Source organism: Oculina patagonica, chromosome 4, assembly GCF_052425735.1.
Source record: "Oculina patagonica isolate OP01 chromosome 4, crgOcupat, whole genome shotgun sequence".
NCBI lineage: Eukaryota > Metazoa > Cnidaria > Anthozoa > Scleractinia > Oculinidae > Oculina > Oculina patagonica.
This window is the reverse complement of record NC_135761.1, coordinates 31,310,626-31,337,307: the sequence shown is the minus strand read 5'-3', so window position 1 is coordinate 31,337,307 and position 26,682 is coordinate 31,310,626. Positions and strand designations below refer to the sequence as shown.

Genomic DNA, 26,682 nt, shown 5'->3' with positions numbered 1-26,682 from the left:
TTGATGAATATCTATATTAAAACACGCATTTCTGTTTTGAAAAAAATCTTATAATTACAAAGACCAAACATACTTTCAACCTAATAAGTAAAATTTTCTAAAACTAGAATCTGTATGGTTAAAATTCTAAAAAGGTACCTCATAGTTATGGCGTCACGATACTGCTCTCAGCTTCTACAGTTGGAATTTTCCCAGACAAGTTACAAAATGAGGTGATCAATAAAAATAGTAACCCAGACGGCATTCTCACTTTCTAAGGACTCTTTCCTGAAAATATGAACAATCTAGGGCATTCGCTCAAACGCAGTAAGAAAAAGTCTGAATCCCAAGCCGTGTGAAACGCTCCATGTTTTGATGCGCCATTCAAAACATCACACAAAGTCAAAGTCTTCCCAAATGCCCAGAATGCATCCAAAACCTTCAGATTGCCGCCACATTTGATTCTCATCTCAAAACGAATGTTCACGAGCATTTCCACGTTAAAATGTAAAGTAGGTAGCTCACAAGAAGAGTTTTTCGAAATTCCAAGCCTTATGAAACGCTTCTTCATGAGTTTCATATCACATGTAGGATTTTCTCGCGTGAAAGGACCGAAAGGCAGCGAAAAAGCGTGAAAACTTCGCCATGATTTCAAACGATTCCTTCGTGGAAACAACATGGGGCCTTGGTAACCTCCCGAGAAGGTTCTGGAAGCTTTTTGTTATGTAATAACTCCGAAAATAGCCGTGACACATGCAGAAAAACACGTGTTTTTCAAAGCAAATGTCCCTTGGGTCACGTTCACTACGCAAGGCGAGTTTATGCGAGACGGTTTTCAATGGAGCGTGAGAATAAAGCAGAATTAATGAGAAGGTGGAGAGAAGAAAAAAGCTATCAAAAAAGCCCACTACGAAAAAACAGAAAGGAGCTAATACAGAAAGCCGTGGAAAGAAAGCAACAAAAAGCCGTGGCCTCGAAAACACGTGCTCAATTGCGGAAAATTACAAAAGGCAGGAATGGAAAAAGCACAGCTAGTGTTCGCAAATTTCTACAAAACAAAGCTGAGGAAGAAGAAAAAAAGAGAGCCCAAAGCAGGGAAAGGTCAAAGAAATACCAGATAAGAAAAAGGCTGCTGAAATGGTAGTTGATACAGACGAAACAGATCCTGTTGAAACTCCGGATATGGCCGTGTTCAAAAGTCGGATGGCAAATGAGGGAGCAGTGGACAAAACAAGAAAAGTGCTTCCGGCAACACCAAATAAAAAAGTCGAAGTTGTAGAAAAGCTTGTCCAAAGTCCACAAACAAGAGAGGCACTGGAGAAAAAAGGTCTGATAAAATCACCAGAAGAAGAAAAAGAAATGGAAGCTTTGAGAGCCATCACGACCGACTTAACAAGTGGTATCAAGCATTTGAAGCGCAACAAAAAAAGTGAAGGCCGCGCTGCATTTGGAGCAATCAAATCACTCGCGTTTGGTGAAACAGTGAAAGAAAAGAGGCTAACTTCAACTGTCTCTAAGCTTGTTTCTTTAAATAGGCGTTCAGTTAGTCGAGGAATTAAGCGCAGGTGTGAGGTCCTTAAGGGAGATGAACCGAGTTGGCTACTAACGAAGAGGAAACCGAGAGTGGATGCACTTTCTGAGGAAGTGAAAAACTCTGTCTGCCTGTATTGGACGTTTGAGGCTAGTAGACCAACAGGAGACAAGAATGACATCATCAGGAAACGAATTGGCCCAAAACTATACATCGAGCATCCCAAACACGTGCTGGAGCAGACTCAAAGTGAAGTCTACTTCAATTTTCGTGCAGCCAACCCCGATGTTAAAATTTCTCAAAGAAAATTTGAGGTCCTAAAGCCATATTTTGTTAAAGGGGCAAAGGAGCGTGACAGAAGGTCTTGTTTATGTCGCAAACACGAGGAAGCACGGATTGTATTTAGTGAATGTCTTAAGTTTCGGAAAAATGCACTGAATGAAAATCCTACCCTTGATATACCATTGGTCTCTTTAAATGAAGCTGTGGAAATGACACTGTGTCCTAAACCTGAGGGTAGTGACTTCCACAGGCTTTGCTGCATGGATCGATCGTGTGAAGAATGTGGCACACACCTCTTTAAACTTCTTCCAGAAGAGCAGTCTGAGGAAGGCACAACCAAGTGGAAGCGCTTTGATTATGTACTCACTGGGAAGGTGACAGCTTCTGGAGAGCCACAAAAGAAAATTGCGCTGGTGCAGAAGGAAACATGTCCCAAGGAACTTTTCCAGTATTTCATTAAGCTGCTGGAGGACTACCCCTACCACCAGTTCATGGCTATTTGGCAGAGAAAGCAGCTTGATGAACTACTAGAAACCCTGCCATGACATGGCATCTGCATCCACGACTACTCAGAGAGCTACTCTTGTAGAGGGCAGAATGAGATCCAATCGCAGTATTTCGACGTGAACAAGGCAAGTCTTCACATCCCTGTCCTGTTTTGACATGCATCTGCATGTGATGAAAAAGAAAGCACTGCTGAAGAACCCGTCATCGTCAAGGAACACATCTTTGTGATCAGTGATGATCCAGGACAGGACTTTGATTCTGTGCACCACGCCCAGTTGCTAGTGGGAAAATATCTCACTGATGACCTGCAGCTGAACATCACCAAACTGCACGAGTTTACTGATGGCTGTGCAGCACAGTACAAGTCGAGGCACTGCATTGGGGATTTGTCTTGTTCACTTGCCGACTTTGGGTTCACTATTCAAAGAAATTTCTTTGAAACATCCCATGCGAAAGGCGAGCAAGATGCTGCTGGTTCCCATGTAAAACAACAGGCCAGTCTTGCAGTGGTACGTGGAACAGCAAGCATAACCAACGCCAAAGATCTGTGTGACCATCTAACAACTCATTTCTCCAAACCTGCACAGTCATCATTTCCATCTCGCTCCAAATCAGTCAGCCTAAACAGAAGAATTTTTTTTTATGTTCCATCTCAGGGTCCTGATGCAATTTTACGTAATCGAGAAGGACGCAAGTTTGAAGCTATTAAGGGCATCCGAAAATTGCACTCTGTAGTTACCACCCCAGAGCAATGCAAGGTCCTAGTGAGGAAACGATTTTGTTACTGTGGTGAGTGTCTCTTCGACAACTTCGATGACTGCCAGAACAAGGAACTGGTTGATGACTTACAGGAGATTATCTTACAGAGGGAGGCATCTGCTGCTACCACACGAGCCCAACATGAAACTCCCGTGGCTGAGCCTGTTCACCTCCATGTTGCTGATCTAGTTGGCAAAGACAGCATCATTGCCATCGCAGCAGATGAAGATGATTCCTATGACTATTACCTGCTCAAAGTTACTAGTGAAGGCCCTGTTGTACTGAGACAAGATGTCACTGATGATTATGGGTGTGCATTTCCTGCTGGGAGCTCTGTTCTTAAAGGACATTTCTTTGTAAGGGAAAATCTGATTGACATGACGTACAAGCTTATTCAAAAGAAGGTCGCCGTCGTGTTTCCTGGCACTGTTCATTACGTTTGTTCAGAGCTGATAGAGAGGGGCAGAGGTCGAAAAAAAGTTTTTCAAGTTGCCTGGGATGTCCATGAAGACATTATTGCTTCATTGTAACATCAATTAACAGTTATTTGATGGACACTAACTGATAATTAGTTTTGTTTTGATGAGGATATTTCAAAATGCACAATATGTCATCCAAAAGCGTGTAAAATGTACTAGTTGTAAGATGCGCACTGCATTATGGGTAAAAACTAAAATTGCTGACTTGGCAAAAACAAATTGATTAGATGATCGTTTACTAGTAATGATGATTTGCTGTGATAATTATAAAGAGTTAAGATGAATTTGGACAGATTACTAGATATTTACAAAATTAAGAGGCCGCAAAGCATTATGGGTATAACTAAAAATGCGGACTAGAGAGCTAAAACCAAGCAAACTATAATTATTTAGGGCCTTAGTGTGTTTTACTGTGCAAATTAAAGTGTTAACATGACTTTGGAGAAATTTGTAGAAATTTTGCATTTTTGATGCATGTTACACAATTGTACATGCTTATTGTGCTACTGATCAATGTCATGGTTAAATACTAGAAAAGCAACTGAGGACGCTTAACATAACCTAAATGATCTAGACCAGGAGACCTTGTACAAAGTCAAACCACTTGATAATTTATTTGTCAAAAAAATCAAGACAGCCTTTACTTCAGATAAAAATAAGAGAGGCTTATATTGTCAAGCAGTACACCCCAATCAAAACATGCTCGATTTAGAATGGAAATCTTTAGCCTTTGTAGAACTTGTTGGTAACTTTAGAACCTGTCAAGGCAAAGACAGTAAGATGCAGATCAGCAAATGGTCAACAAGTTAGGGGAAAATGGTACTGTTGTCTCATAAGACACTGCTTGGTAATCGGTACCATGTATATGTTGACAACTGGTACACCAGTGGGGAACTGTTTCGTTATCTTTATGACAATGGAACAACTGTGTGGAACTTCAAGAAGGAAGAACTGCGTCAAGTTGCTAGCATCATTTAAGAGTTGTTGCCGGTGAAAGGGTGAACATCAACTCTGAAGGAATGGCAACATGTTGGCATTTTGTTTAAATGACGAGTTTTCCTGTCAAAACTCCACAAGGCCAATGCCATTGATACAAGACATGGCACTGTCATCAGAAAGTTAAAGCTGGTAGATGACTACAACAAATTCGTGGTAATTGTAAACAGAACAAATGTAATGATTTGCACTATTTTGTTGTATCCTGTAGCCTTTCCTGACAATACGGCCAATAAGTCAGATGAGAAAATATCTGTCTCATGATAATCTCAACTGTATCGTGAATGCCTTTGTCATTTCACCTTTCCATTACTGTACCAGTATTCTGTACGGACTTCCTAAACTGGAGCACAATAAACTGCAGCGAATTTAGAACATTGCAGAAAAGATGTCAGATTTGTCAGTTCAGCAAGAAACATCATCCTCAAAGACAGAAGGATTTTTCTCTGGAGCCACAATTGGCAAGTTCAAAGGATGCACCTTCAATTCTATCATTTCCTCTGCAGTGACGGCGTGTTCAGAAGACAGCGTAACCTCGTGGCCCAAAAGAAAGAAGAAACATGTCACAATCATTAGTGATGATTCCGACTTGAGGACAAAGTTTTCCTTTCAAACGTTTTTAAAGGGTTTACAAACATAAGATCAGGTGATTTTCTTTTTATGGATTCTGGGCAAAATTTATTTGGATTTGAGTGGCACTTAATTTACATATAAATACCATTTGAGTGGCATTTTACACTGCATTATATACACAGCGCTGCCCCTACAACCCTCCAAGTTAACTTTTTTCCTTAGTGGCCATTTGGCCACTGACTGTTCAGGTTTGGTCGCCAGTAAACAAATTTAGTCGCCAAAATATATGCATTAATTAATAATTAATTAATTAATTAACAGATTAATTAATAATTAATTTTCCACATATTTTCGCAATGCCAGGCTTGTGCCTCCAACTGTTATTTCTTTGTGGAGATTAATAAGGTCTTCCTTAATTCCGTGGCTCAATGTAGACATAGCAACTGCTAAGAGTAAACTCAAGCTCTCCTGTTAGTCGACCGACTCTTCAACACTGACGCACAAAGCTGGTTGTGAAATCAACCCATCAAAAAGCGTGAGCATGTATGAATGAAAAGTGTATTTTACCGCCATTTTCCCCGCGAAAATATTTGATGAAAATTAAGATTAAAAAAGTCACTTCACAAAGCACAGAAATATTTTATATATAATTTGTAATTCACACAAAATAAATACATATCAAACGACCCAGATTATATCAAGTTAAAATAAAAGATATCCTCAGTTGCAGCTGAATGGCGGAAAGTTTTCTATTGTTTATCTTGGCGGTATTAAATTTTTCCTAAGCCCGTGAAGTGAAAACTATTTTTATCACATCGCTTATGATCATTTTAACTGTTCAACCAAGTTTTCTGCTTGAATAAGCAAAGTCAGCAAACAACATAAAACTTCATCTGGAAATTAAAAAGACTGCGTATTGAAATGGACAGAAAAGTTAACGCTTAATTTGTTTGTCGTTGTAAATTTAATTTGCGAACGGAATGCAAAAACAGAATGCGAAAAAAAAAAAATCACAAGTTTGAAAGCAATCACTATAGTTTTTATCGATGAAATATCCTACAATTAACCCAGGTTCGTTCACACAAGTCAAATTTATTTACTTGAACTACGAGCCGCTTTTCATCGCGGTTTTTTTATTTAAAGAATAAATATTACCGCGCATGTTTTGATTAGATTTCTAGTGCTTGTCTTACATTTGCTTTGACAAAATACGTTTCTCCAATACATCTGGATGTTTCTTAAATATATTGTGGTCGAGCTTTCCAAACTTTTGCTTTTCCTCTTCTTTCCGAAGGCAAATGTTCAGATTGCGTGCGTTGTCTCACGCCTCAAGGTAAGATTTTCACGTGCCAAAGTTCAGTCGAGTGGAACGAATTTCGTCGCGTCGCATCCCAAACTCAAGTGAATGCAATTCCTTTATTTTTCGTGAAACATTTCATTTTATTCAGTCTCCATTTCTATAGGTAAAAATCCCATTACAATTAGCTTTACAAAATGAATTCTTAACGCTCAGCGCGGTTTTTTTTTTCGCTCCAGAAGACAGTTCGCTCAAGCTCCTGACGCATAGGTCACGTTAAATTTAGTCGCCGAGCTGGCGACTTGCGTTCTAATTTAGTCGCCAGCGCCAAAATTTTAGTCGCCATGGCGACTAAAATGGTCGCAACTTGGAGGGTTGCCCTAGACTGTCCACCGCCTCTCTATTTGTACTTGGTATACAAATAGAAGTTTCTTTTTCTTTTAAAACGATAGTTGGCAGTCCTTGCTCGTATGAACAACGGGATAAAAGTAAACTAATAACTGAGGTCCCTTTGCTGTCATGTAACAAGGATATAGAAAACCATAAAAATCTAAGACCCTACCCCCCGCCACCTTAAGTATAAAAAATTGTCATGCTTGTTTTGAAAGTATACAAATTTATACTTCACTTTTTGAATAACAATGGTGCCATGGGCACTGCAAAATGGCTTATTGAAAATGCTTTGCCCGCTATTACCTGGAATATGGCTTAATCAAGTAACACAAGTAGTGCTCGTTAATCATAACAATACATTTTTGGACAAAAAACTGGCAGTGGTTGCTTCAAATTCACCAGTCGCAAGACAAGCGGCATGCGAACTGAACGGGAAGCTATTGAAGAAATGACAGGAAAGAAATATTTTTGCAACGGTCAGGACATCATAATCAAGCAAAGGTGAACATATATATTTTAATTGATGCCTTAGTATTGCAAGTATTGTGATTAAATTGATTTAAAGAACAAATACGGTGGTAATACTTTTGGTCACACATCACTGGCGTGATTTTATGCCCTTTTTGTACAATTTTGAATAATTTTTTGACAAGTGCTTAATCATTTGCCCAAACCAAACTTTGCATATTTTGAAATTATCATCCTTCTACACTTAAAAAACCTTATTTCAAGGAATTCTGAGATATGGCATATAGTGAAAATGACAATCCTTTTGACCGACCAACTTTGATGGCGCGTGAGAATAGTCTGGTTTGGTTTACCCTTAAATAATTAGATTAAACCAAAACTCTTGAAACTATGCTTCTTTGGACAAGGAAGAGTCATGCAATAAACTGTTGTATTTATTTTTTTCTGCGCTTGATTGTTTTGACGTGCAAATCGAATGAAAATGGTTGACTTTCAACCCAATTTGTACCCTCTGAATCGAGTCTAGACGTCAAATCAAAAATTTCGTTTTTCCAGAAAAAGGAAAAAACAACATAACGTTTTAAGTTTTAATAAGGACTACCTATATGCAGAGGATGAGCGAACTAGTTTTATTACCCTTGCCGCATGTTGTTGAATTTTTCTGGAAACTTTCACTTAATCTCCTTTGGTAAACATTCTGCAAACAGCATTTCTTTTCGTGGCCGAGATGTGAACTGCTTTCTGTCTGTCATTGACCAGCTGTTGGTTGGTGTTCCAGCTTTGGTTTTAAGTCCCTCAATTCTCTCTCTACTGTACATCACCAGGTATTCTTGGGCCTGCCAGGCTTGTGCCTGCCTTCGGTGTCCAGTATGGTGCTGTCTTTGTGATGGATTCATTTATTCAATCCACATGTGTCGCTGCAACTTTTATTGTTGTACTCTTTTTAATGAGTCATGTTTTAGCATCAGCTTTTGAATAAGCTTTTTGAATCAGTTTTTCAACTACAGCCATCAATCTTCCTGCCATGTTTGTTTTTGTGTTAAGATTTGTTTTGTTGTAACTTTGAGCCCTGCCCTCACTTCGGGAGCTGCCCATGTGCATACTACCTGCTTCAAACCCACATCTGTCTAGTATTGCAAGTGTTGTTGCCCTGATTGCCTGGTTTGTATATTCTGTTGACAGCTCTGCTTGCTGTGACAAAATTTTCATCTTCTTTCCGAGAGCATTTTCTCCAACAACCATGTTGTCGTACCAAACTAGACCATCCGAGGATGACTGAGGTCGCTGAAAAAAAAACTCATTGCAAGGATTCAAGTGCATCCGATATTTCTCAAACGAAAAAACGGGGCAGAAGGGACCATCGTTTGCTATCATCATTTCTCCTTCTTTAGACTGAAGTTCATGTACTTGGGTATTTTTTGCCAGTTCATCAGTTGACTTTACCACACAGCGTTTTCCTTGTGAGTTTACCTTAATTTCAAAGTCATTCTTTTTAAGCTGTCGAAGACTTTTTTTGCTAGGACGACCGAAAAACAGCATTATTTCAAAGAACACCTTGTTTTGCAGAGTGGTAGGGTTTTCTGTGTTGAAGACACCACACTCATACAGTTTCTTTATGTCTTTGTCAGCAATCAGAGGTTTGTCTTCAGTTGTAGCTAGTCCTTGTTCCTCCAACTCTTCACACTGTGCTTTATAAACTTGGTATACTGCGTCTTCTTTAGAGCTTGTCAGTAATGTTTCTGGCTCCACTCCAGTGTCAGCATCAGCATTTGAAACAGCTTTTTGAATCAGGTTTTTATTTACAGGCATTAATCTTTCTGTCATATTTGTTTTTGTGTTAAGAATTGCTTTGCTGTAACTTTCGATGCTGCTGTCACTTTGGGAGCTGCTCTCGGACACGTAACATGCACCAAATCCACATCGGTCTAATGTCTCAATCGACATTGCCCTTATTGAAAAGTTTGTATATTCTGTCGAAAGTTCTGCTTGTTGTGAGATAACTTTCATCCTCTTTCCAAGAGCGTGTTCACCAAGAGCCAGGTTGTCGTACCAAACTTGACCATCAGAAGATGACTTTGGTCGCTGAAAAAAGAACTTGTTGTAAGGATTCAAGTGAGTCAGATATTTCACAAACGAAAAAACAGGGCAGAAGGGGCCATCGTTTGCTATCATCATTTCTCCTTCGTCAGATTGAAGTTCATGTACTCTGGGATTTTTGGCCAGTTCATTAGTTGATTTCACCACAGTCACAGAGCGTTTTCCTTGAGAATTGACTTTAATTTCAAAGTCCTTCTTTTTAAGCAAACGTAGATTGTGTCTACCAAAACGACGGAAAAACAACAATATTTCAAAGAACACCTTGTTTTGTAGAGTGGTAGGGTTTTCTGTGTTAAAGACATCACTTTCATACAGTTTCTTTATATCTTCATCAGCAATTGGAGGTTTATGTTCAGTGGTAGCTAGTCCTTGTTTCTTCAGCTCTTTGCACTGTGCTTCATAAACTCGGTTGGCTTCAATAAACTCCTTGTCCTTTACAATGTCAACATTTAATGCCTGCTTAAAGTGTCTACTCAATCCGAATCTAATGGCGCAAAGCGAAGTTTTTGAGTACGGGTTTCCACCCTTCTTCCTTACTTCAGCATAGAATTTTGGTAAAACCCATGCCAACTCCTCTGCTGTGACTGGATCAGTTATTTTTTTCTCTTGAAGATATTCTTTTAAAATTGTGTGACTACCCTTTGTTGCTTTTCTTGTGCTTGGATTATTCTGGTCGTCTAATAAGTTGGACATTTTTTTCATCATTGTAATGCTCAAAACCCTGCAGACACTTTTGCACTTCTAACTGCTCAGCAACAAAGCTGTTGTCGCTTGAAATCAATTGTATATAGAAACGTCTTTCAAATTTAAAACTTGGAGTGGTAATCTTATAATTCTGTATTACATTAGAATACCTGGACCATTCAATGAATCCACTTGAGCAAATGAACAGGCATCACTGCCGTCTACGAAGATAAGAAAAAAAAATTTCATCAATTAATCATGCCAACAGCTTTGTGTTCCACTTAAAGGGAACCTCCACTCTTACAACAAGTTGGCATGAATTGTGAATTGTTTGTAATAATGCCTAAGCAGAGGATCTTTTGTCTGAACCAGCTGGACAAACATTACACATCATAAAATCCAAAATGGCAGCTTGCATGATATGTTATTTTTCCCTTGAACTGGCATTAAGGCATTATTTTACACAATTTAACATCACCTAGTAGTAGAGTAGAGGTTGCCTTTATAGCAGAGGAGGATTCACTAAGTAATTCTGAGTATTTCTTGCTTGTCATGTAATAAGTATTTGCAAGCAAGTTCACATTGGGTCACATGCACAAGTGCCAAAGAGCAATTCTGCAAGCAAAGCAATACCACGGGTTAGGGACTGAGAGTCGCAGGCTATATAATAAGCAGCATAGGAGCTACTGGTGGTCAGTTTATTGTTGATCACTTCATCAGACTGACAATAAAATATACATGCCCGGGGGACATGTGACAGTAACACATTCCCATGTTTGAGGTCATTACAAAAAACTACCATGGCATTATGATTTTAAACATAACTGTTTATTAAAAGAAGGCTTCAAAAAACCTTTTATAGCTGAAACAAATCTTGCTTGATTGCCACAACATTTATGATTTTACAATATTTGGAGATTTTTCTTTAGGCTTCAAACATTTTAAGAAATCACTTAATGTTCTGCCTTTTCAAAAAGAGACCTATCACACCAATTAATATGTGAGTCACTTATCCAGTTCAATTGCAGTGTAAAAATAAATGAATGGACAGAATGTATGATTGACTCTGTTTTTCTAGAGTCGTATTTTATCATCGCCCCACCATGCCCAGGTGTTTCACTGTTGTGTTGTTCACGATGATTCATCATTTAAGTAAATCTTGTGGTCACTCAATTAATCTCATCTTTGCCTAGATATCAACTTCAGCAAATGTACCGTATTTACCCGTGTATTAGTCGACCCCGTGTATAAGTCGACCCCCTATTTTTGAGGCCAGAAACTAAGTTTTTTAATTTCTGGGCTAAATTGTCTTTAAAGTTTACCTTGTGTTTCTTAGATTTTTGTTTCAGATAGAGATACTTAACGAAAAAATCACAGTAAGTTTCAATGTGATGTTTATTATCGTACTTACTCGAGCGTTTTAACAACACGTGTTTAAGCAGGCATTTTGTCCACAATTTTTGAAACAGGCTTTTAAAATCAAACACACTTAATACAAACGAACCTTTCTAATTGTGGAGAGATAGTAGCGGCTTTAGAAGACAAGCAAAACACCAAGGAACATCAGAAAACTTTGAAACCCACTCGATAAACAAAGTCAAGCTTGCTTGGGGAACTTGGTAACCAAGCTACAAAATCGGTGAGGTACTGGTAACTGATAACTACACGTGCTTGCATCATGCCAGGTTACTAAGTAGCGAAGTTCAAAGCGAGAAAGATCATGCAAAGAAGATGTTTTCTCGAGTGGATTTAGCAGCTTTATTGGTGAAATATGACAGCTCTTTATTCAAACCTTGTGCCAGTGAGTCTCTACAACATTCAGGTTTATATTAAGCGGATAAATCGTCATGAATTTCGACTTGAACTGCCAATTTAACGACAAAGATAGCAAAGTGAAAGGACATCGTAACCTGTACTGTTGTTTATTTGATGTTTGTTGACATAAAACAATTGTTATGCTAATTGTGCAGAATTTATTTAACTGGTGCTTGGGTCGAAAATTTTGACCCGCGTATAAGTCGAGGGCGATTTTTTGGACCAATTTTTAGGTGAAAAAAGGTCAACTTATACACGGGTGAATACGGTATGTATTTTGTTGACATCAGAGGAAGTGAAGGTGATGATTGAAGATCGCAACTATGTTTGTGAGGTTATTGATTGGTCATCAACTAGCCGATACCGATCGATAACAATTAACTCATTTGTAAGGATTAAAGACGATTTATCAATTGGAATTTTGATAGGCGGGAGCAGGGGTGGCGCAGTAGCAAGAGCGCTCGCCTCCCACCAATGTGACCCGGGTATGATTTCGGCCCGGTGCTATGTGTGGGTTGAGTTTGTTGTTGGTTTTCGTTCCTGCTCCGAGGGTTTTTCTCCGGGTTCTCTGGTTTTCCTCCCCCCACAAAAACCAACAATCCAAATTCCAATTCGATCTTGGATGCACGTACACGTCTTTACGAGCTCCTAGGCTCTTCTGTGTCACGTGGGTACATAAATTACATTACATTACTTGATTGTTCAGGCCCTGAATTCAGTAAAATTAACTCAATTCAAATACAAAAGTAAGTGGTTCTGATAACATGGAAGGTGCAGAGGGTGAAAAATTTTGTTACTTCCGAGAAAAAGGTTCTTTGTAGTGATAAAATACTGGTCAAGCCAAACTTTTTGTTTCACTCACAGTTATTTTATAAAATCTTAAGTGAAGCATAACACAATGCACCAGTCATTTGAACCCTCCTTGGGCCTTAGCAGGGTATTGCGGAGACTTAACTTCACTTTGGTCCCCTAGATACCAAGAAATGTACCAGAAATCACAATCTTCGCATCCTGGGCCGTGGAATAAGTGGGGCTTGGTCAGCGGTTTTCATTTTCGCACAGCACAGTAATTTGAATCGATTAAAGACAACACTGAGAAGCACGGCAAGTTCCAACCTCGTTCCCAGGGTCTCTCTTTCCCCGCCCCCCAGAGCGAGAGAAGAGAGACCCTGATTGGGTCTGGTCACGTGTCCTATGGACAATTGAGAACATTAGGGAGGGGTCCTTTAATGTCAAGAAATTTGTCGTGTTGTTCTTTGTCGCATTCCAAGTGAGGCTGCTACGCGCTCATACAAAATGGATAGATAGATGCAATGTGAAAAAGGTTTATCATAACATCCTTGGCCGCAGCGAGCAATTCCTGATCACGCATCCCGAAGCTAAGATATTAACACTGTGTAACGTCCGTAACTGTGACCTCTGCAGCGAAAACGTGCCTTACGGCTAGCAGTTTGGAAAGGGATAGCTGTTCGTATAATAAATAAAACAGTTCAACAGATGCGAACGGGATTGATTGCCGTTCTAACAACTCGAAATATCCGTTTAAAAAATCGTCAGCCGTTCTAACAACATCATAGTAACTATGCTCGCATCGAACGACAAACAAAGAAGCTTAGTATTTGCTGGCGGTCACGTACGAGGTTAGTACATTATGCGTCGCTTCACAAACACCTCATTAATAGTCACGGTTCTTTTTCTGCTCCAAAGGCATCTTCGCTTTTATAAACTAGATTATTGATGCACGTTTTATTCAAGACTTGAGTTTTATTCAACAAGGTTTTCGGAAATGTTACGATCTTTGACAGTATGCAAATATCAAGCGCTTTTGATTTGAGGTCCAAAGATATCTCCTGTGGGAATACACTGTCTTGTTCCTGGCCTGTGAGGTTTTTTCCCTCTGGGAGAACTCCGGAGAGCTTTGCTTTTTCGCTTCCCTATTCTTCATTTATCATTTTCTAGAAAGAGGTTTATTCACAGGCTTCAAATCGAAAGCTCCTTGCGTCTTTGCGGCCGCTTTACAAAGTTCCCAAGACAAATCAACGCGGCCGACAAATTACCGCCCGCTAATTCGTTTTATTAAAATAAAAATTTACTCGCATTTAATAAAGTAAACGCGAAGTACTCGCTATAAATTATGCCAAGTGTCATCCATTCCAAACGGCAGTGTTCTGACGAGCGAGATGTCCACTGAAAGTCATTTCCAATGCGTTACACATTTGTCAACAATACTGGTTGCACAACGAATGCAGACGATTACAACGTTAACTGTTTCTCTCAGGCAAAAATATATGTGCTATACTCTCAAGTCATTCGACTTGTGCCGGTCAAAAATCTTCATCAGCCGTTTAGCCATCCGTATACATCCTCGGCCGCAGCAAGCAACTCCTTGTTAGCTTTCGCAAAGAGATTTTTGCAATGTTTAAAGTCCTTGACAGAACCATACAATCCACAACAACTTGGATGTCTGTTATCGGATGATGAATATATTTTTTCGCCGTTTAATTTGCAATAGATTTATACCGTCCGACATTGCCGTACTGCCGTGATGTGAAATCTGCGTTTATTATGGTGGCAACACTTTCCGCTCTCCCGTGGGCTTAGTATTGACAAAATACATTCTAAGTCGCCCCTCCCTCTAACAATCTTTTTGTTACCACCCAGATTCTGGGTGGCAAGTGACCAGACCCAACCAGGGTCTCTCTTCTCTCACTCTAGGGGGCAGGAGAGAGAGACCCTGGGAATGAGGTTGGGCAAGTTCATATTTATACACGTAACATGTTTTGCAAAGTTTCTTACAACCATGGCTCAGTAAAAAAGAAGTATTGTAACTATATTTTAAAGCCTTGTCTCTTGAAAGGAAGGCCTCGAATATGCTGCACTGACCTTTCTGATACTATGATTGAATTATTTGTTCTGTCTGGATTCATGTTTGTTGTTTTAAAGTGAGAATTGCTTTTAAATGACTTAATTTTTCTGTTTTCTGTTACATTTGGTTGATTTAATTATGTATGAAAATATAATACACAAAGTAATAATAAATGGAGGCCAATGTAGCACTAGCTGCTCTTAAAACAACATGTTCATTTCACAGCTACCACCAATATTATAATTCTTTATCGCAATTCTCCTTTATGCTTGGCCATAAGTTCTTTTTTTACAAAGGAGTATTGTGGGTGTGGAACAAAGGGGCAGGGGAGTTCACCTCCCACTTCTCTTTCTTTCACTTGCATAAAATGAATGTCCCACTAATGCGCGGCAGGGTAAGGGGTGAGGGTGGGTCCGGGAGTTTCAAATGACTGGTGCATAAACAATCATTGACAAGTATTCACATGGAGCAACAAAAAACTTACCACCGACTAACAGTAGAATTTGTCCATCCTGGGGACATGTGATAATTTCTGTGTAAAAATAAATAAATGGAATGTCTGAAGTCTATACCACACTACCGGTAGAAGTAGAAAGGGCACATGTGAGCACTATTTTTCTAGCAAGTTTTTTCGTAAAACATTTAGTTGACTGCAAAGGCAAACATAGTTTTGCCGAAATTGGAAAAATTCAGTAAAAATAATTCGATTAACATACAAAGTACGGCAACTAGACGCCGAGAAAATGTAGGAGCTTTTGTTTACTTTCATAAAAATAAAAATGGTTCTTTGAATTAAGAACCTACTTATTAAGTCAAACTAGAAAATACTTTCACTCATTGAGAATTTATAAAGTCAAAAGTAAAGCAAAACATAAACAACCATTGACCAGTAGCCATGTACGAGCGACGAAAACACTCTCATCGAGGGAACTGTCAACAACACCGAGTCTGCAGCCGAGAAAGGCTATAAACTTGATTTAGGCCGCCAAAAAGGCAAAAAAAATAGTAAAATATGCTCTATTTATTCTTCTAGGTAGAAAAGGAACATCAGAAATACAAGGTTTGTAGCGGAAAAGCGTTTCAATTAGCTAAAGGGTAACCATAAACATGGCACGAGCTCGGATCGAATTTTAGCCTTCGCGAGTGCAGGTGGGTAATAAAATCGGCCGATAATACACCAAACTCAAATAAAAACAACAATGTTCTGAGGAAATACTCTTAATGTCTTCAGTAGTAAAGCAGGGTATGAAGTAACGAGAATGTTAGCTTACCTGAACTCACAAATATGCTCTCGTGTAAATCCTGACTTCTGAATCTCTGGATGAAAAGTGAGCTCTTGCCACTTGATGAAGTTCCCGGATAACTGGTACCCAGAGCCCACGCATTCTTACGCGAAACGTCACGCAATGTAGTTACAATAAATGAAAGCGAAAGCGTGACGCGACCAGTCTCGACGGGGAACAAGAATGTTAAAAGTTTGTAGAAGAAAAATAAAGATCGAAATCGTGGCTTTTCCGCTCACAAATTACGCTTTAGTAGACTGTTCAAGGCCCTCTTTTTTGCCGTATTTTGTTCAACGTCTTAAATTCGGAAAATTAAAGAATTGCGGTAGTGCTGGACGCTAGCGCGAAACGGGAGACGCGAAGGGGTGGTGGGGAGTGAGCGAGAAAAAAATCAAGTATGCATAACACAAAAAGGAAACCTCATGGCACCCTGAGTAATACCCGAGTTCAACTGCTTACTGTGCAAACATACCCGCGTGACGAAAGAGAACAACCAAATCCTAATGGACGGCCTAATAAGCTGGAAACCCGGGTGTAGAATTCTACTGAAATAAAGAAATTGAGATTCCATGTTATAATTGTCAAGTTAAATTAGATTGCAATATTGATGGAATATATTTTGGGAGAAAAATATAAATTCTTAATAAACGAAAATAGCGAAGATCGTTTACTTGATATAATAATAATACTGTATTTTTAATTCTTTATGGCAATTTCTCGTCAAACGTCAACGAAACCGCTTACATCGTAGGATGAGTAATTTTCTCCCGAGTTTTCTATAATGTTATTCTTTCTTCCGTTTAATTTCTTTTTTAGTATATCGCCCTCTGTTTAAGTGGCCATATTGTAAGAAATACCCGATCAAGCAGACTGGGGGATACTTCCCTATATTGCCTATTCGGAGATGAACCCAGGGGGGTACTCCATATAATGGCCTATATGGGGAGGCTCCGCCCGACAGGGGTACCTTTTTCAGGCTTCAGGTATATAAAAGGGTAAGAATTTCACAAGTTTTGGTATACGAAAGGGTATGAAAATCCGTCATTTAGGTTTTTAAAAGGGCCTTTAGTTAAAATATTTCGAACAGACGCACTTTATGGCTGTATTATTTTAATTTATTTAGCGCTGCATAAAAATGACAAGAAAACGTCCTGTTCTAGTCTATGCCTGTCTTTTAGGTATATGGGGGGTACCTTTTTTCAGTGAAAGGTATAGGAAAGGGGTACAATTTCTGTCAAAATGGGATATAAAAGGGTAAGGGATAAAAGCTTGGGGCGGAGCCTCCCCGTATAAAACTTTTTTTAGTGCCCCCCCCCTCCCGGGGAGATGAACCGTTTGATAGGGTACAAAATATCAAGCAAAGCCATCCTAGATCCTGATTGGTGTCTGGACTCGTACTAGACAAGGGAAGACAACAAGACTGTCGTCTATTATTTCGTCTGGAATCGGTGACGTTCTATGTTAGCGGATCATCATGCATCGACATTCATCGGAATCCTTTTGAACTAACTATGATATTGGCAGTATTGTTCAAATTATTTGTAATTCCGCCCAGTCTATCCGCATTGACAAAATTGTGTATTCACAGAATTGCCATTGACAGGAAGTAAAGGAAGAACAAAATATAAATGACTATAGCTTATTGTGCAACTATCTGCGTAGTGGTAAATTTCAGTCATGTTGCATCTCACATACATATTACTAAAGAAAAAAAATTATAGGGGTGATCAATCAAGTCGCAAATAAGGGGAAGGAGCAATTTTATGTTTTCAAAAAGCAGGTCTTTGCGATGCCGTTTGGTGGCTAAAATTCAAATTGATGCCTTGACCAAGTCATGACAATAAGTGCGGAATGGAACTTTCGGGGCCTTCTGCAGGTTTTAATCTTTGCATTTTATTTTTCATGATCCAAAAAAGTTACCCCAAAATTTTATTTGACAGTAAAAATATCAGCTAACATTAAAAATCCCTGATTAAAAATTATGTTGGTGCCTATGAAAACGTCTCTTTTTAAATGCTTGTGATAACGCGTATGGAATGGAACAGATCTGAAGTTAATCATAATCCATTTACAGTCTTAAGGAAGTCAGACACCCCAGAACATGATGTTACTGTAATAGATTAACGCTTATTTAAAAAAAAAAAACTTTTAACACCCGTATGGTGCTTGATCTGTTTTTATTGTTACTCGAACAATTAAAACAAAAAGAAAAGTTGTTCAGTAAAAACCCCTATTAAGCCGCGGCGGCCACCCTCGAGAGAATGGCAACTGACTGCTAAATAAGGGTTTTTAGGCCTTTTAGAAAGGTCACGTTATTTCGATAAGAAATCGCGTGAAAAGGAATCACATAAGACGACAATTATCCCATGCTTGAATGATTTTATCAGCCATCACTTTTATTAGACTCTAGTCTGTACGACCTTGTTGAAAAGAAAGACAAAACTTGTATGTTACTTTCTTGCTGGCCGCGAGAATAAATTTCCTGCGAGAAACATTTAGCGGGGGTTTGAATATACATTTCCTCCGGCAATGTTATAAAACAATTGGTTCATGCTTTTAGCTGTGCATTATCGAGTGATGGTACACTTGGGAAGTAGTTTGGAGAGCACTCAGGAAGCTAGAGTTGCTTTCGGATGTCGCCTCGAGCAACTCTTATGCCTTTTTCGCGCTTTCCAAACTTCCTGCGTGCACCATAACTCCCCCTCATAGTGCACGCTAAAGCATGAACCCAAGGGGTGCTACGTTAATAATTCAGGCTCCATTCTCCAAATTATTCAACAAGTAGACAATTCGAGATGCTCGCATCGACTAAGGGATCCTTCAAAGATCCGAACTTTCAAGATGATAAGTCCACTTCGGTGCAAACCAAGCCACTGGAACAGGAAAAACAGGGAAGGAACAAGGAAGAGAAAGAAAGTGGCCGTGCAAACGCTGCGCACGTATCTAACCGTGCCTTGTTGGCGCTGGTCATCGCCTCGTTCTTGATTTCTCTCGCAGTTCTTCTACTGACACTGTTGATGCTGTTCGGGAAAATCGGCGACAGATGCCACTTCTCCGCTCGAGACGAAGGTACAGAATACATAAATGAACGTACTAAAAAGCATGTGCATGTATTTAAATAATTTCTGTGTTTCTCTGCCAACGAATACCATGAAAGCGCGTTTATTTGCATAATACAAAACGTAAATACATCTCTAGAACAAAAGAAGATGTAAAAAAAAAACGTCATTCTTCTTTATTTTGAAAAGCCTTTCAAATAAACAGCAATTATTTTTAACTTCATTGGCATTTTAAAGCTTTACCCCTAGCATTCAACTGCCATTCGTGGATTTTTCCAGATTTTTCGTGGCGCCGTCAAAATACTCAACGTCAAGCATATACAGCTTTTGATATTTTTTTTAGATTCCAAAAAATGTTTGAGCTCGTTAGCCCAGTCAAATGTATAGAAAGGTAAGGGATAACGGATCGTTCAATGTGACAATATTGTTATTGCGTGACACTGTCACAGCCTCGTGGCGTGCCTACGTCAGAGCCTCGTTCCGAATAAAGTACTTGTCGTTGAACCGCCATCTTGAATCAGGGCTTGTCTTTTCTCTCTCATTCTCGAACAAGAACTTAGTGTGTAACTTGTTACATTCAACACTACAGATTTACAATGAAGCCGAACTCTTTTGTGGCCTCGCGAGTTTTATAAAAACTTTGTCGACACCACTGACTTGGTATAGAAGCTTTAAGCACGCCTACCAATCAAGTCACGTGGTGACGTCATCTGTTAGGCTAACATTTGCCAGTTAGACACCCTCTATATAAAAACCCCTTTAGCCTAAAATTTGAAAACAGGTTCATATTTTTTAAAATCGATTTAAAATGTTAAGTCAACATTCTAAATCCTGATTGAAGACACCTAGGAGAGGGGTCCTAGGGTTAAATACCTATGTTGAAAATCATAAAATATTATTATTGATACAATAACATAAATATAAATAAAACGACATGCAAATTTCATATAAGGAAAAGGCTGAATACCATTCAAAAAAATTCTACTATTTGCAACAATTTATCCTTTTAAAGTAAACGGTTTGAACCCAGGAGTATCAGTAGTTCGTATAGTGTGATCGTCCGGGTGAGAGTAGTTCTGAGAAGAACTGTTGTTGGTGACTGACGTTTCGACAACCTGAGCGGAAGTCATCTTCAGAGTCAAGCTCTGAAGATGACTTCCGCTCAGGTTGTCGAAACGTCAGTCACCAACAACAGTTCTTCTCAGAACTACTCTCACCCGGACGATCACACTATACGAACTAATGTATCCTTTTCTTCTGAAAATATTCTATAAGAACCAAAATAGCGTAAACTTGTGCTTATTACCATTTATGTAACAACTTGTTCAGTCTAACTTGGGAAAATGGGCGCAAGGGATATACGTCAAGTAAGCACAAAACGTCATTTTTGTGAGCGCAAGGTTTATATATCAAGTAAGCACACTACATCATTTGCGTGCGCAAGCACAAAACGACATTTGTAATTAAGCGCAAGGGATATACGTCAAGTAAGCACAAAACGTCATTTGTTGGTTTTTACTGTAATTTTAGCGCGATTTCTTATAAGTTGATTTTTAACTAGGTGTATCTTTACAGCTGAGGTTCTTTGTATATTTTAGTTATTCCTACCTCTCCCACAAGCCTAACAACGAATTCAACCCTTGAGAAGAATATCACAAACCTTCAATTGGCCTTGGTAAGGACATGTATTGTGATTAAATTAAACTAAACAATGATTCCGTACCCACAATCGCGAACGAATTAATTGCTCGTCACAGAAAAGAGTGGGACACTGATTCTTAGTTTGCTTTGGGTGACAGAATCAACAACAACTTAGTTGCAATAACAACGGTACGCGGCAATTTAAATGTAAAGGCATAAGTGAAATAGTGTAACATTTTTTTAATAACACGGTCTGGCGGAGATATACTATTAACCAGATTTTAATGAGCTATCAACGCGTAAGTAGCTAACAATTGCGGATTTTCCAGGACAGTTACTGACTGATAAGACTTGTCTTATCCTTCCTAAGAGTGTTTTCTTAAAACATGAGCAAGTTATGTGATACTTTTGTAAATGGTATATGTTGGTTTCGTGAATTTTTGAGCAATTTACAGAATTCTTGTCTCCACCGGAAGTGCAATGACTACAAAGGTACGTTTTTACGTTTCTCGCTCGAATGAATAGCCTCTCTATGAGTATTTCCGAGAAATCGAGCGCGGATCACCGGCGAAAACGAAGATCTGTTGGGGTCTGACACGACCACTCGGCACAGATACTGTCTTCGTCACTCAGAATCTGTTCGCTTTGCCTCATTTCCTCGTTCCACACAGTGCTCCTCCCCCACGGCCAACACCCCCGGATCCATGCTCCAAGATCAGCGAGAACGAAGACCGTGGGCACCCATAGAGAGGCTCAATGAATATATAGGAGGTACCGTCCCTATTTTAGCAGAAATTCTTTTAAGAGGTGTCTTTCCTTTGTTTCAGATGGAGCACCTTGACGACTTCGCAGAATTAAATAAAAAGGTAATAACTTCCATGTTCGCTCTATAATCGATTTCTCGTACAATTTAGCTTTTGCCTTGACTGAGACTGACCGAGCCATTGACTCACTGGCTAATCGACATAGAACAGCGGAGCTCCCTTATTATTCACTTTGCCCTTTAATTAAATCTGAATTTACTGATATTTTAAAGAAAAAACATTAAGACTTGAACTGACGAGTCAATGAAAAGCCATTACGTCGTCAGCGGTCAGCTTGTAAACACGTGACTTCTAAGAGATGTACACTCGAGCCTGCGATATGGTCGTGTGACACTGTGGTCATGGGATATCGTGTTTTGACAGCTGTTCATTGACCATAACATGGATGTCTAATAACAAAGTTAATCTTTCGTTTTCTAATATGCCCTTAACTGAAGTACCGTATTTATCCGATTAAGCGCCCAGCCTCGAATAAGCGCCCATCCTCCATCCCCTTCAAAAATACTGAAGTGCACAAGAGGAGTACTTTGATTATTATCGAAATTGAGATTGAAAATGGACTAAGTACTACTGAGAGAGTCCCCCGAAGACCGCGTTTTATTATTATTTTACAGAAACTTTCAATGAACAGTTAAAATTTTGCTTTGGTACATCTTCACGTTTTATTATTATTCATTGTTTTGTTGTTAAATAAACTCACTACTTGCGAGAAATGGTGAAAACTTAATAAGCGCCCAGCCTCGAATAAGCGCGCACCTGGAATAAGCGCCAACTCTCAAGGTCCAAAAATTTAATAAGCGCTCAGGGCGCTTTATCGAATAAATACGTATGCATGGCGGCCATGTTGCACGACGGACGTACGTAAGTGCATACGAGCCCGCGAGCTCTGCCAGCCATGATGACCATGAAAAGTCAGATGCACAGCTTTTCTATAGGGTTATGGGGTTCCACCCTACGGCCCTTTGGGCTGCTGGAGCTCCGCTAAAAGTCGTCCTGTGAGTACAAGTCAGTGTATTACCTCGATGTTCTCTTTTTTTCTCTTCTTTTCGTTCAACTGTGAAGTTAAAACGTAGTAAAGGACCTTTAATGACTTAAATCTTCTTTTTACCCTGCCCAAGAAAATGTGTAACTATAAGGGATTACTAGAACAATGTGTCACCCAGTTAATTTTACTTGCTCCCAAAAAAAGACTGTTCCAGAACATTCATACCGAGAGTTGATTGCGTGACGATAAACGTTTTGCCATTTATTTATTACTTGTGTTTCTGAGCTACTGAGTTTTCTGATTTCCATCAAATACAGACAGAGGCTGGGTACAATGCTCTCCGAGATGAACTCAACATGACAAGGAGCGAGTTGTTGCTGGTGACTGATAACATAACTCTAACTTCAAGGGTTTGTCAACGAGTCTTTCATTTTGAACAAGTCTTTCTTTTAGCTTTGTTAACGTGAAAATAACGTAGCGTAGTAATTGACTTATGAAAAGAATTTACGATTAAGGAACTTGCGGTAGTTTAGTAAACGCGCAAAAGGAAACGTAAAATAGTATGTTTAGATCAACTTCAGTTAGCTTTACCTGTGATCTGTGTTGCACACGTTTACCGTAATATACCGTTCGCCCGTTCCCTGGTCTTATAATTGTCCCAATCAAGAAAAGTTAAGAAAGTTCGCCATAGAAGTGAGTCTACGAACATCGTTTTGTAATATTCTGGTTCCACGTCGAATAGATACGCGGAACGTTTCCGCGGTGTAGCAGAAGCAAATTTTGCTCCTTGGAGACATAAATTGACACTGGAAACTATGCATCCCGTGTGGCGAGGTTGGAAAACATTGCGGAAACATGCGCAAGATACAAGTGTTTCTAGAGACATGTTTCCTCGTTTTGCCAAACCTTGAAGACTTTAATTCTAGCAATCTGTGTATCCGTGGGTCAGAGGGACAAATGAGTTCTTCTCTCTTCATTTTAGCTTAAATACCTTGATGCTGCTTTCACTCGGTTGAAGTCCGCCTTGAACAGGACAAACACTAACCTTGCAGAACTAAAAAGTACTCAAACAAAGGTAAGGATATTTTTTGTCACTTTGCCCTTTTTAAAATAAAAACTAGGTTGCTAGATCGCAACTACATCCTAATGACATTACTGACACTGAATTATTCCATGAGAGCACGTTGGTTGCAAGGTAATAAAAAAGGAAGTCGTTCCCCAAGCTGGCCATAAGTCCCATATCTAACAAACGGGCTTGTTCCACATTCACTCAGCTAATGAAACTTTGAAATTAATTTTAATTGACCTTAATTCGTTATCATGATATTTCAAGTTTGATCAAAGTAAAGCAATTGTATCTGCTAAGTAAACATATGATTTGAATTTAAAGACGGGCCGCGGTAGTGTTCAAGTTAAGTCGACTGAAGAAAAATTGATTCAATTCCGGTATATAAGTGGCCAAAATAAAAAATTACGGTGTCGCATAGGTGCAAGAGGAATTTAAATTCTTTACAGTTTAACTGGATATGTTATTTTATTTTAACACTGGACGGAAGGTTGTCGGATTTGTGATGAGACTTGGATTTAGTACAGCTCGTTTTAATAAATAGCCTGTGCATCCAATAAAATGTTTGTCCTTTTCTGTAAAGTGAAAAAGTCAAAATGCATGAATTTTGTGCTGTCCTTCACTTCGCGATGGAAATTTGTACTGATGTCTATTAAATCACATCTCAACAATCTGATTTGTAGGAAAAAGTGATTTACCATCAGACCATGACTCCTTCTTGGTTAGAGGCGCATGCATCCTATATCGCCAGTTTTCGTTTGAACACCACTAAACAGCTCACGTTTACAGCAGGTTCAACATTTAACGCTGCTCTCCTTAAAGTACCCGTGATTCCTGCTAATGTCTTGCAACATTCCATCCAGTTAACAATCAAAATTGTGGTTTCCAATGATGTCAGTATCGGGGCAAAAGAGGACAGCGATATCAGATATGGCATGTCTGATGGGATAAGCTTTGTCGGCTTTTTGACTATAGACATAGGCAATTATAATTACCTCGCTCCCTGTTTTGGAATTGAGGGGTCCTCTGGATCCAGATTTACTGAAACAAGGGAGATCGACAAAAACGCACCACGACCAAGAGACAAATTCTATCCCGGTCAATGGTTCTTCACTCTCAAGTTGGATGCACATGAAAACTGGGGCTCGTGCTACACTGCGCATGACGGAGGCTTCGTGAAGGTCGCTGACTACAACAACCGACTGGTGCTCAACAATGGACTCACTCTTGAGGTTTATAAAGACAACAAGGACGAGAAAGTTGGGATCAACTTCATCGAGGTCACTGTTGTAGAAGATCTTTAGTGAGAGCGGCACCTAAGTTGCATTAAACTACTTACTCAGTATGCACACAAACGTACTTAGCAGTAATGCAAGTAAGGAAAACTATTTATAGGTGGTTAAAACAGATAAAGAAGAAATGCAATGTCACTCCTTATTGCTAAGTGTATGACACATTAAACGACTATTGTATTGTATTGTATTGTATTTTATACCATGCCATAGAAAATACAGCCAATCAGAATACAGGAAAGCCGTTGTATATTCGACGGTATTCAACCCAACCTTCCCATAGTGCGCTGCGACTGTATTCTCGACGAAATTTAGTAAGCGTATTTTCTATGACATGGTATAAAATAGTTACACAACACTTTCTCGTGGTATACAATGGAATATCCCACTTGTCACTTGTATTTTCTTGGCATACACACTCGCCTAAAGGCTCGTGTGTATACCGAGAAAATACAAGTGACTCGTGGGATATTCCATAGTATACCACTCGAAAGCGTTGCATAACTAGTATGTATTGTATTGTAAGAAACTGATAAAATGCAGAATTAAGTAGTAGCATCAGCTTCGAACACAGCAACAATACGCTTAGCAAAAAAGGAAGTTTACAGGCACGCTACAATATAAAAAAGTAATAAAACATTTCGTCAAAAGTGTATAAATTCAAATAAGCTATAGTTAAAAATAATGCTAACAAACATATTTATAGTAACAATATTTCATCTCATTGTGAAATGTAAAAACCACAAAAATAGTAAACGGATGTTGAAAAAGTGCGAATTCTCTTCGTTACACTATTGTGACCTAAATATTGAGTCATTTACCATACAGCAGCCATTAGAAAAGTAACGTCCCCCCGCCCCACCAAATTATAAATAAATGTAACAAGCATCAAGCATATTCGAGACTTTGCCCTTCCTTGAAAGTAACGACCCTTCACAAGATGTGACATCAAATAGACTTGTCTCTCATTTAAACTACTGAGAATGTGGCAATCTGGTACTTGATCAGGCACGACATCCTTTACCCTATAATTACTCACTCAATCCTCATCGTGACCTTGGGCACATAAGGCCATGACCAAAAACTGCCACGACTGCTACTGCTGTTCGTCCTTTCCATTTTTCCTTAGCTCTGCTCGCCCGCATCTCCTTTTCAACTCTCTGTCGCCTGGTCTCTTTTGGTCTTGCACTTCACCTTTTTCCAGAGGGAGTCCAATGCATACCCACTTTGGGTATTGCAATTGGTTCCACCCTGAAAACACATCCGATCCAGTACCACATTCTTCTCTTCTTTTTCCTTCTTTTCTTCTTGTTCCTCTTGTTGTTTTTGCTGTTCTTCAAAGCTGAAGTTATTACTTTGTCACTTTGTTGTCTTCCTAGTGCAATAGAAGACTGAGAAAGCTATACGCGCGATTTTTCAACAGTCTGTCATTTTCAAATGTAGAAAAATATCATTTCAACTTTATTTCAAATCCATACAAACTATCATAGTTCATCCATTCAAATATTAACGCACGCTTTGATCACCTGTGGTTTAGCCGCTGGAGACGTCGGAAGTGATTTTCATAAGTTTTCACGATTAAATATTTTTGATATCTCAACTTTCAACTCCGGGTTAAAATTTAAAAAAAAAAACATTCCAAGAAACCTCGATTTAACAAAGTCAGGGCAAAGGACTGGGAAAATTTGTTCGTTATATGGAAGGTTCGTTTTATCGAAAACCTCTATATAACAAATTTATGGAAAACAGGAAAAAATTTCGTTATATCGAGGTATAGTTAATAATTGTTTCCACGCTGTTACGTTG

General features: G+C 39.1%; 3 protein-coding genes and 1 pseudogene across 3 annotated transcripts; 3 read left to right on the top strand and 1 right to left on the bottom strand.

Annotated features, from left to right (window-relative positions):
• The first annotated feature begins 810 nt into the window (after positions 1-810).
• Positions 811-3,906, top strand: LOC144647850 (uncharacterized; annotated as a pseudogene).
• Positions 3,907-7,836: 3,930 nt separating this feature from the next.
• LOC144648312 (uncharacterized) lies at positions 7,837-10,054 on the bottom strand. The gene has a single exon (XM_078507913.1). It carries the CDS (start codon positions 10,052-10,054, stop codon positions 8,216-8,218), a length of 1,839 nt encoding a protein of 612 aa, XP_078364039.1. The 3' UTR covers positions 7,837-8,215.
• An 8,732-nt stretch (positions 10,055-18,786) lies between these two features.
• LOC144648311 (uncharacterized) lies at positions 18,787-21,602 on the top strand. Its single transcript, XM_078507912.1, has 3 exons — positions 18,787-19,078; positions 20,667-20,743; positions 21,537-21,602. The coding sequence occupies exons 1-3, from the start codon at positions 18,805-18,807 to the stop codon at positions 21,600-21,602; spliced, it is 417 nt and encodes a 138-aa protein (XP_078364038.1). The 5' UTR covers positions 18,787-18,804.
• A 1,007-nt stretch (positions 21,603-22,609) lies between these two features.
• LOC144652301 (uncharacterized) lies at positions 22,610-25,239 on the top strand. The gene is made up of 3 exons (XM_078512342.1): positions 22,610-22,928; positions 23,501-23,593; positions 24,268-25,239. Exons 1-3 carry the CDS (start codon positions 22,875-22,877, stop codon positions 24,886-24,888), a joined length of 768 nt encoding a protein of 255 aa, XP_078368468.1. The 5' UTR covers positions 22,610-22,874; the 3' UTR covers positions 24,889-25,239.
• The last annotated feature ends 1,443 nt before the right edge of the window (positions 25,240-26,682 follow it).

What these genes read in the sequence shown, in the direction of transcription:
- LOC144648312 (XM_078507913.1), bottom strand. Translation starts at nt 10,054, where the DNA reads ATGTCCAACTTATTAGACGACCAGAATAATCCAAGCACAAGAAAAGCA.
- LOC144652301 (XM_078512342.1), top strand. Translation starts at nt 22,875, where the DNA reads ATGACAAGGAGCGAGTTGTTGCTGGTGACTGATAACATAACTCTAACT. An exon ending in ACATAACTCTAACTTCAAGG is followed by an intron (nt 22,929 to 23,500) that starts GTTTGTCAACGA and finishes TCTTCATTTTAG; the next exon opens with CTTAAATACCTTGATGCTGC. An exon ending in TAAAAAGTACTCAAACAAAG is followed by an intron (nt 23,594 to 24,267) that starts GTAAGGATATTT and finishes TCTGATTTGTAG; the next exon opens with GAAAAAGTGATTTACCATCA.
- LOC144648311 (XM_078507912.1), top strand. Translation starts at nt 18,805, where the DNA reads ATGCTCGCATCGACTAAGGGATCCTTCAAAGATCCGAACTTTCAAGAT. An exon ending in CTTCTCCGCTCGAGACGAAG is followed by an intron (nt 19,079 to 20,666) that starts GTACAGAATACA and finishes TGTATATTTTAG; the next exon opens with TTATTCCTACCTCTCCCACA. An exon ending in CAAACCTTCAATTGGCCTTG is followed by an intron (nt 20,744 to 21,536) that starts GTAAGGACATGT and finishes CCTTTGTTTCAG; the next exon opens with ATGGAGCACCTTGACGACTT.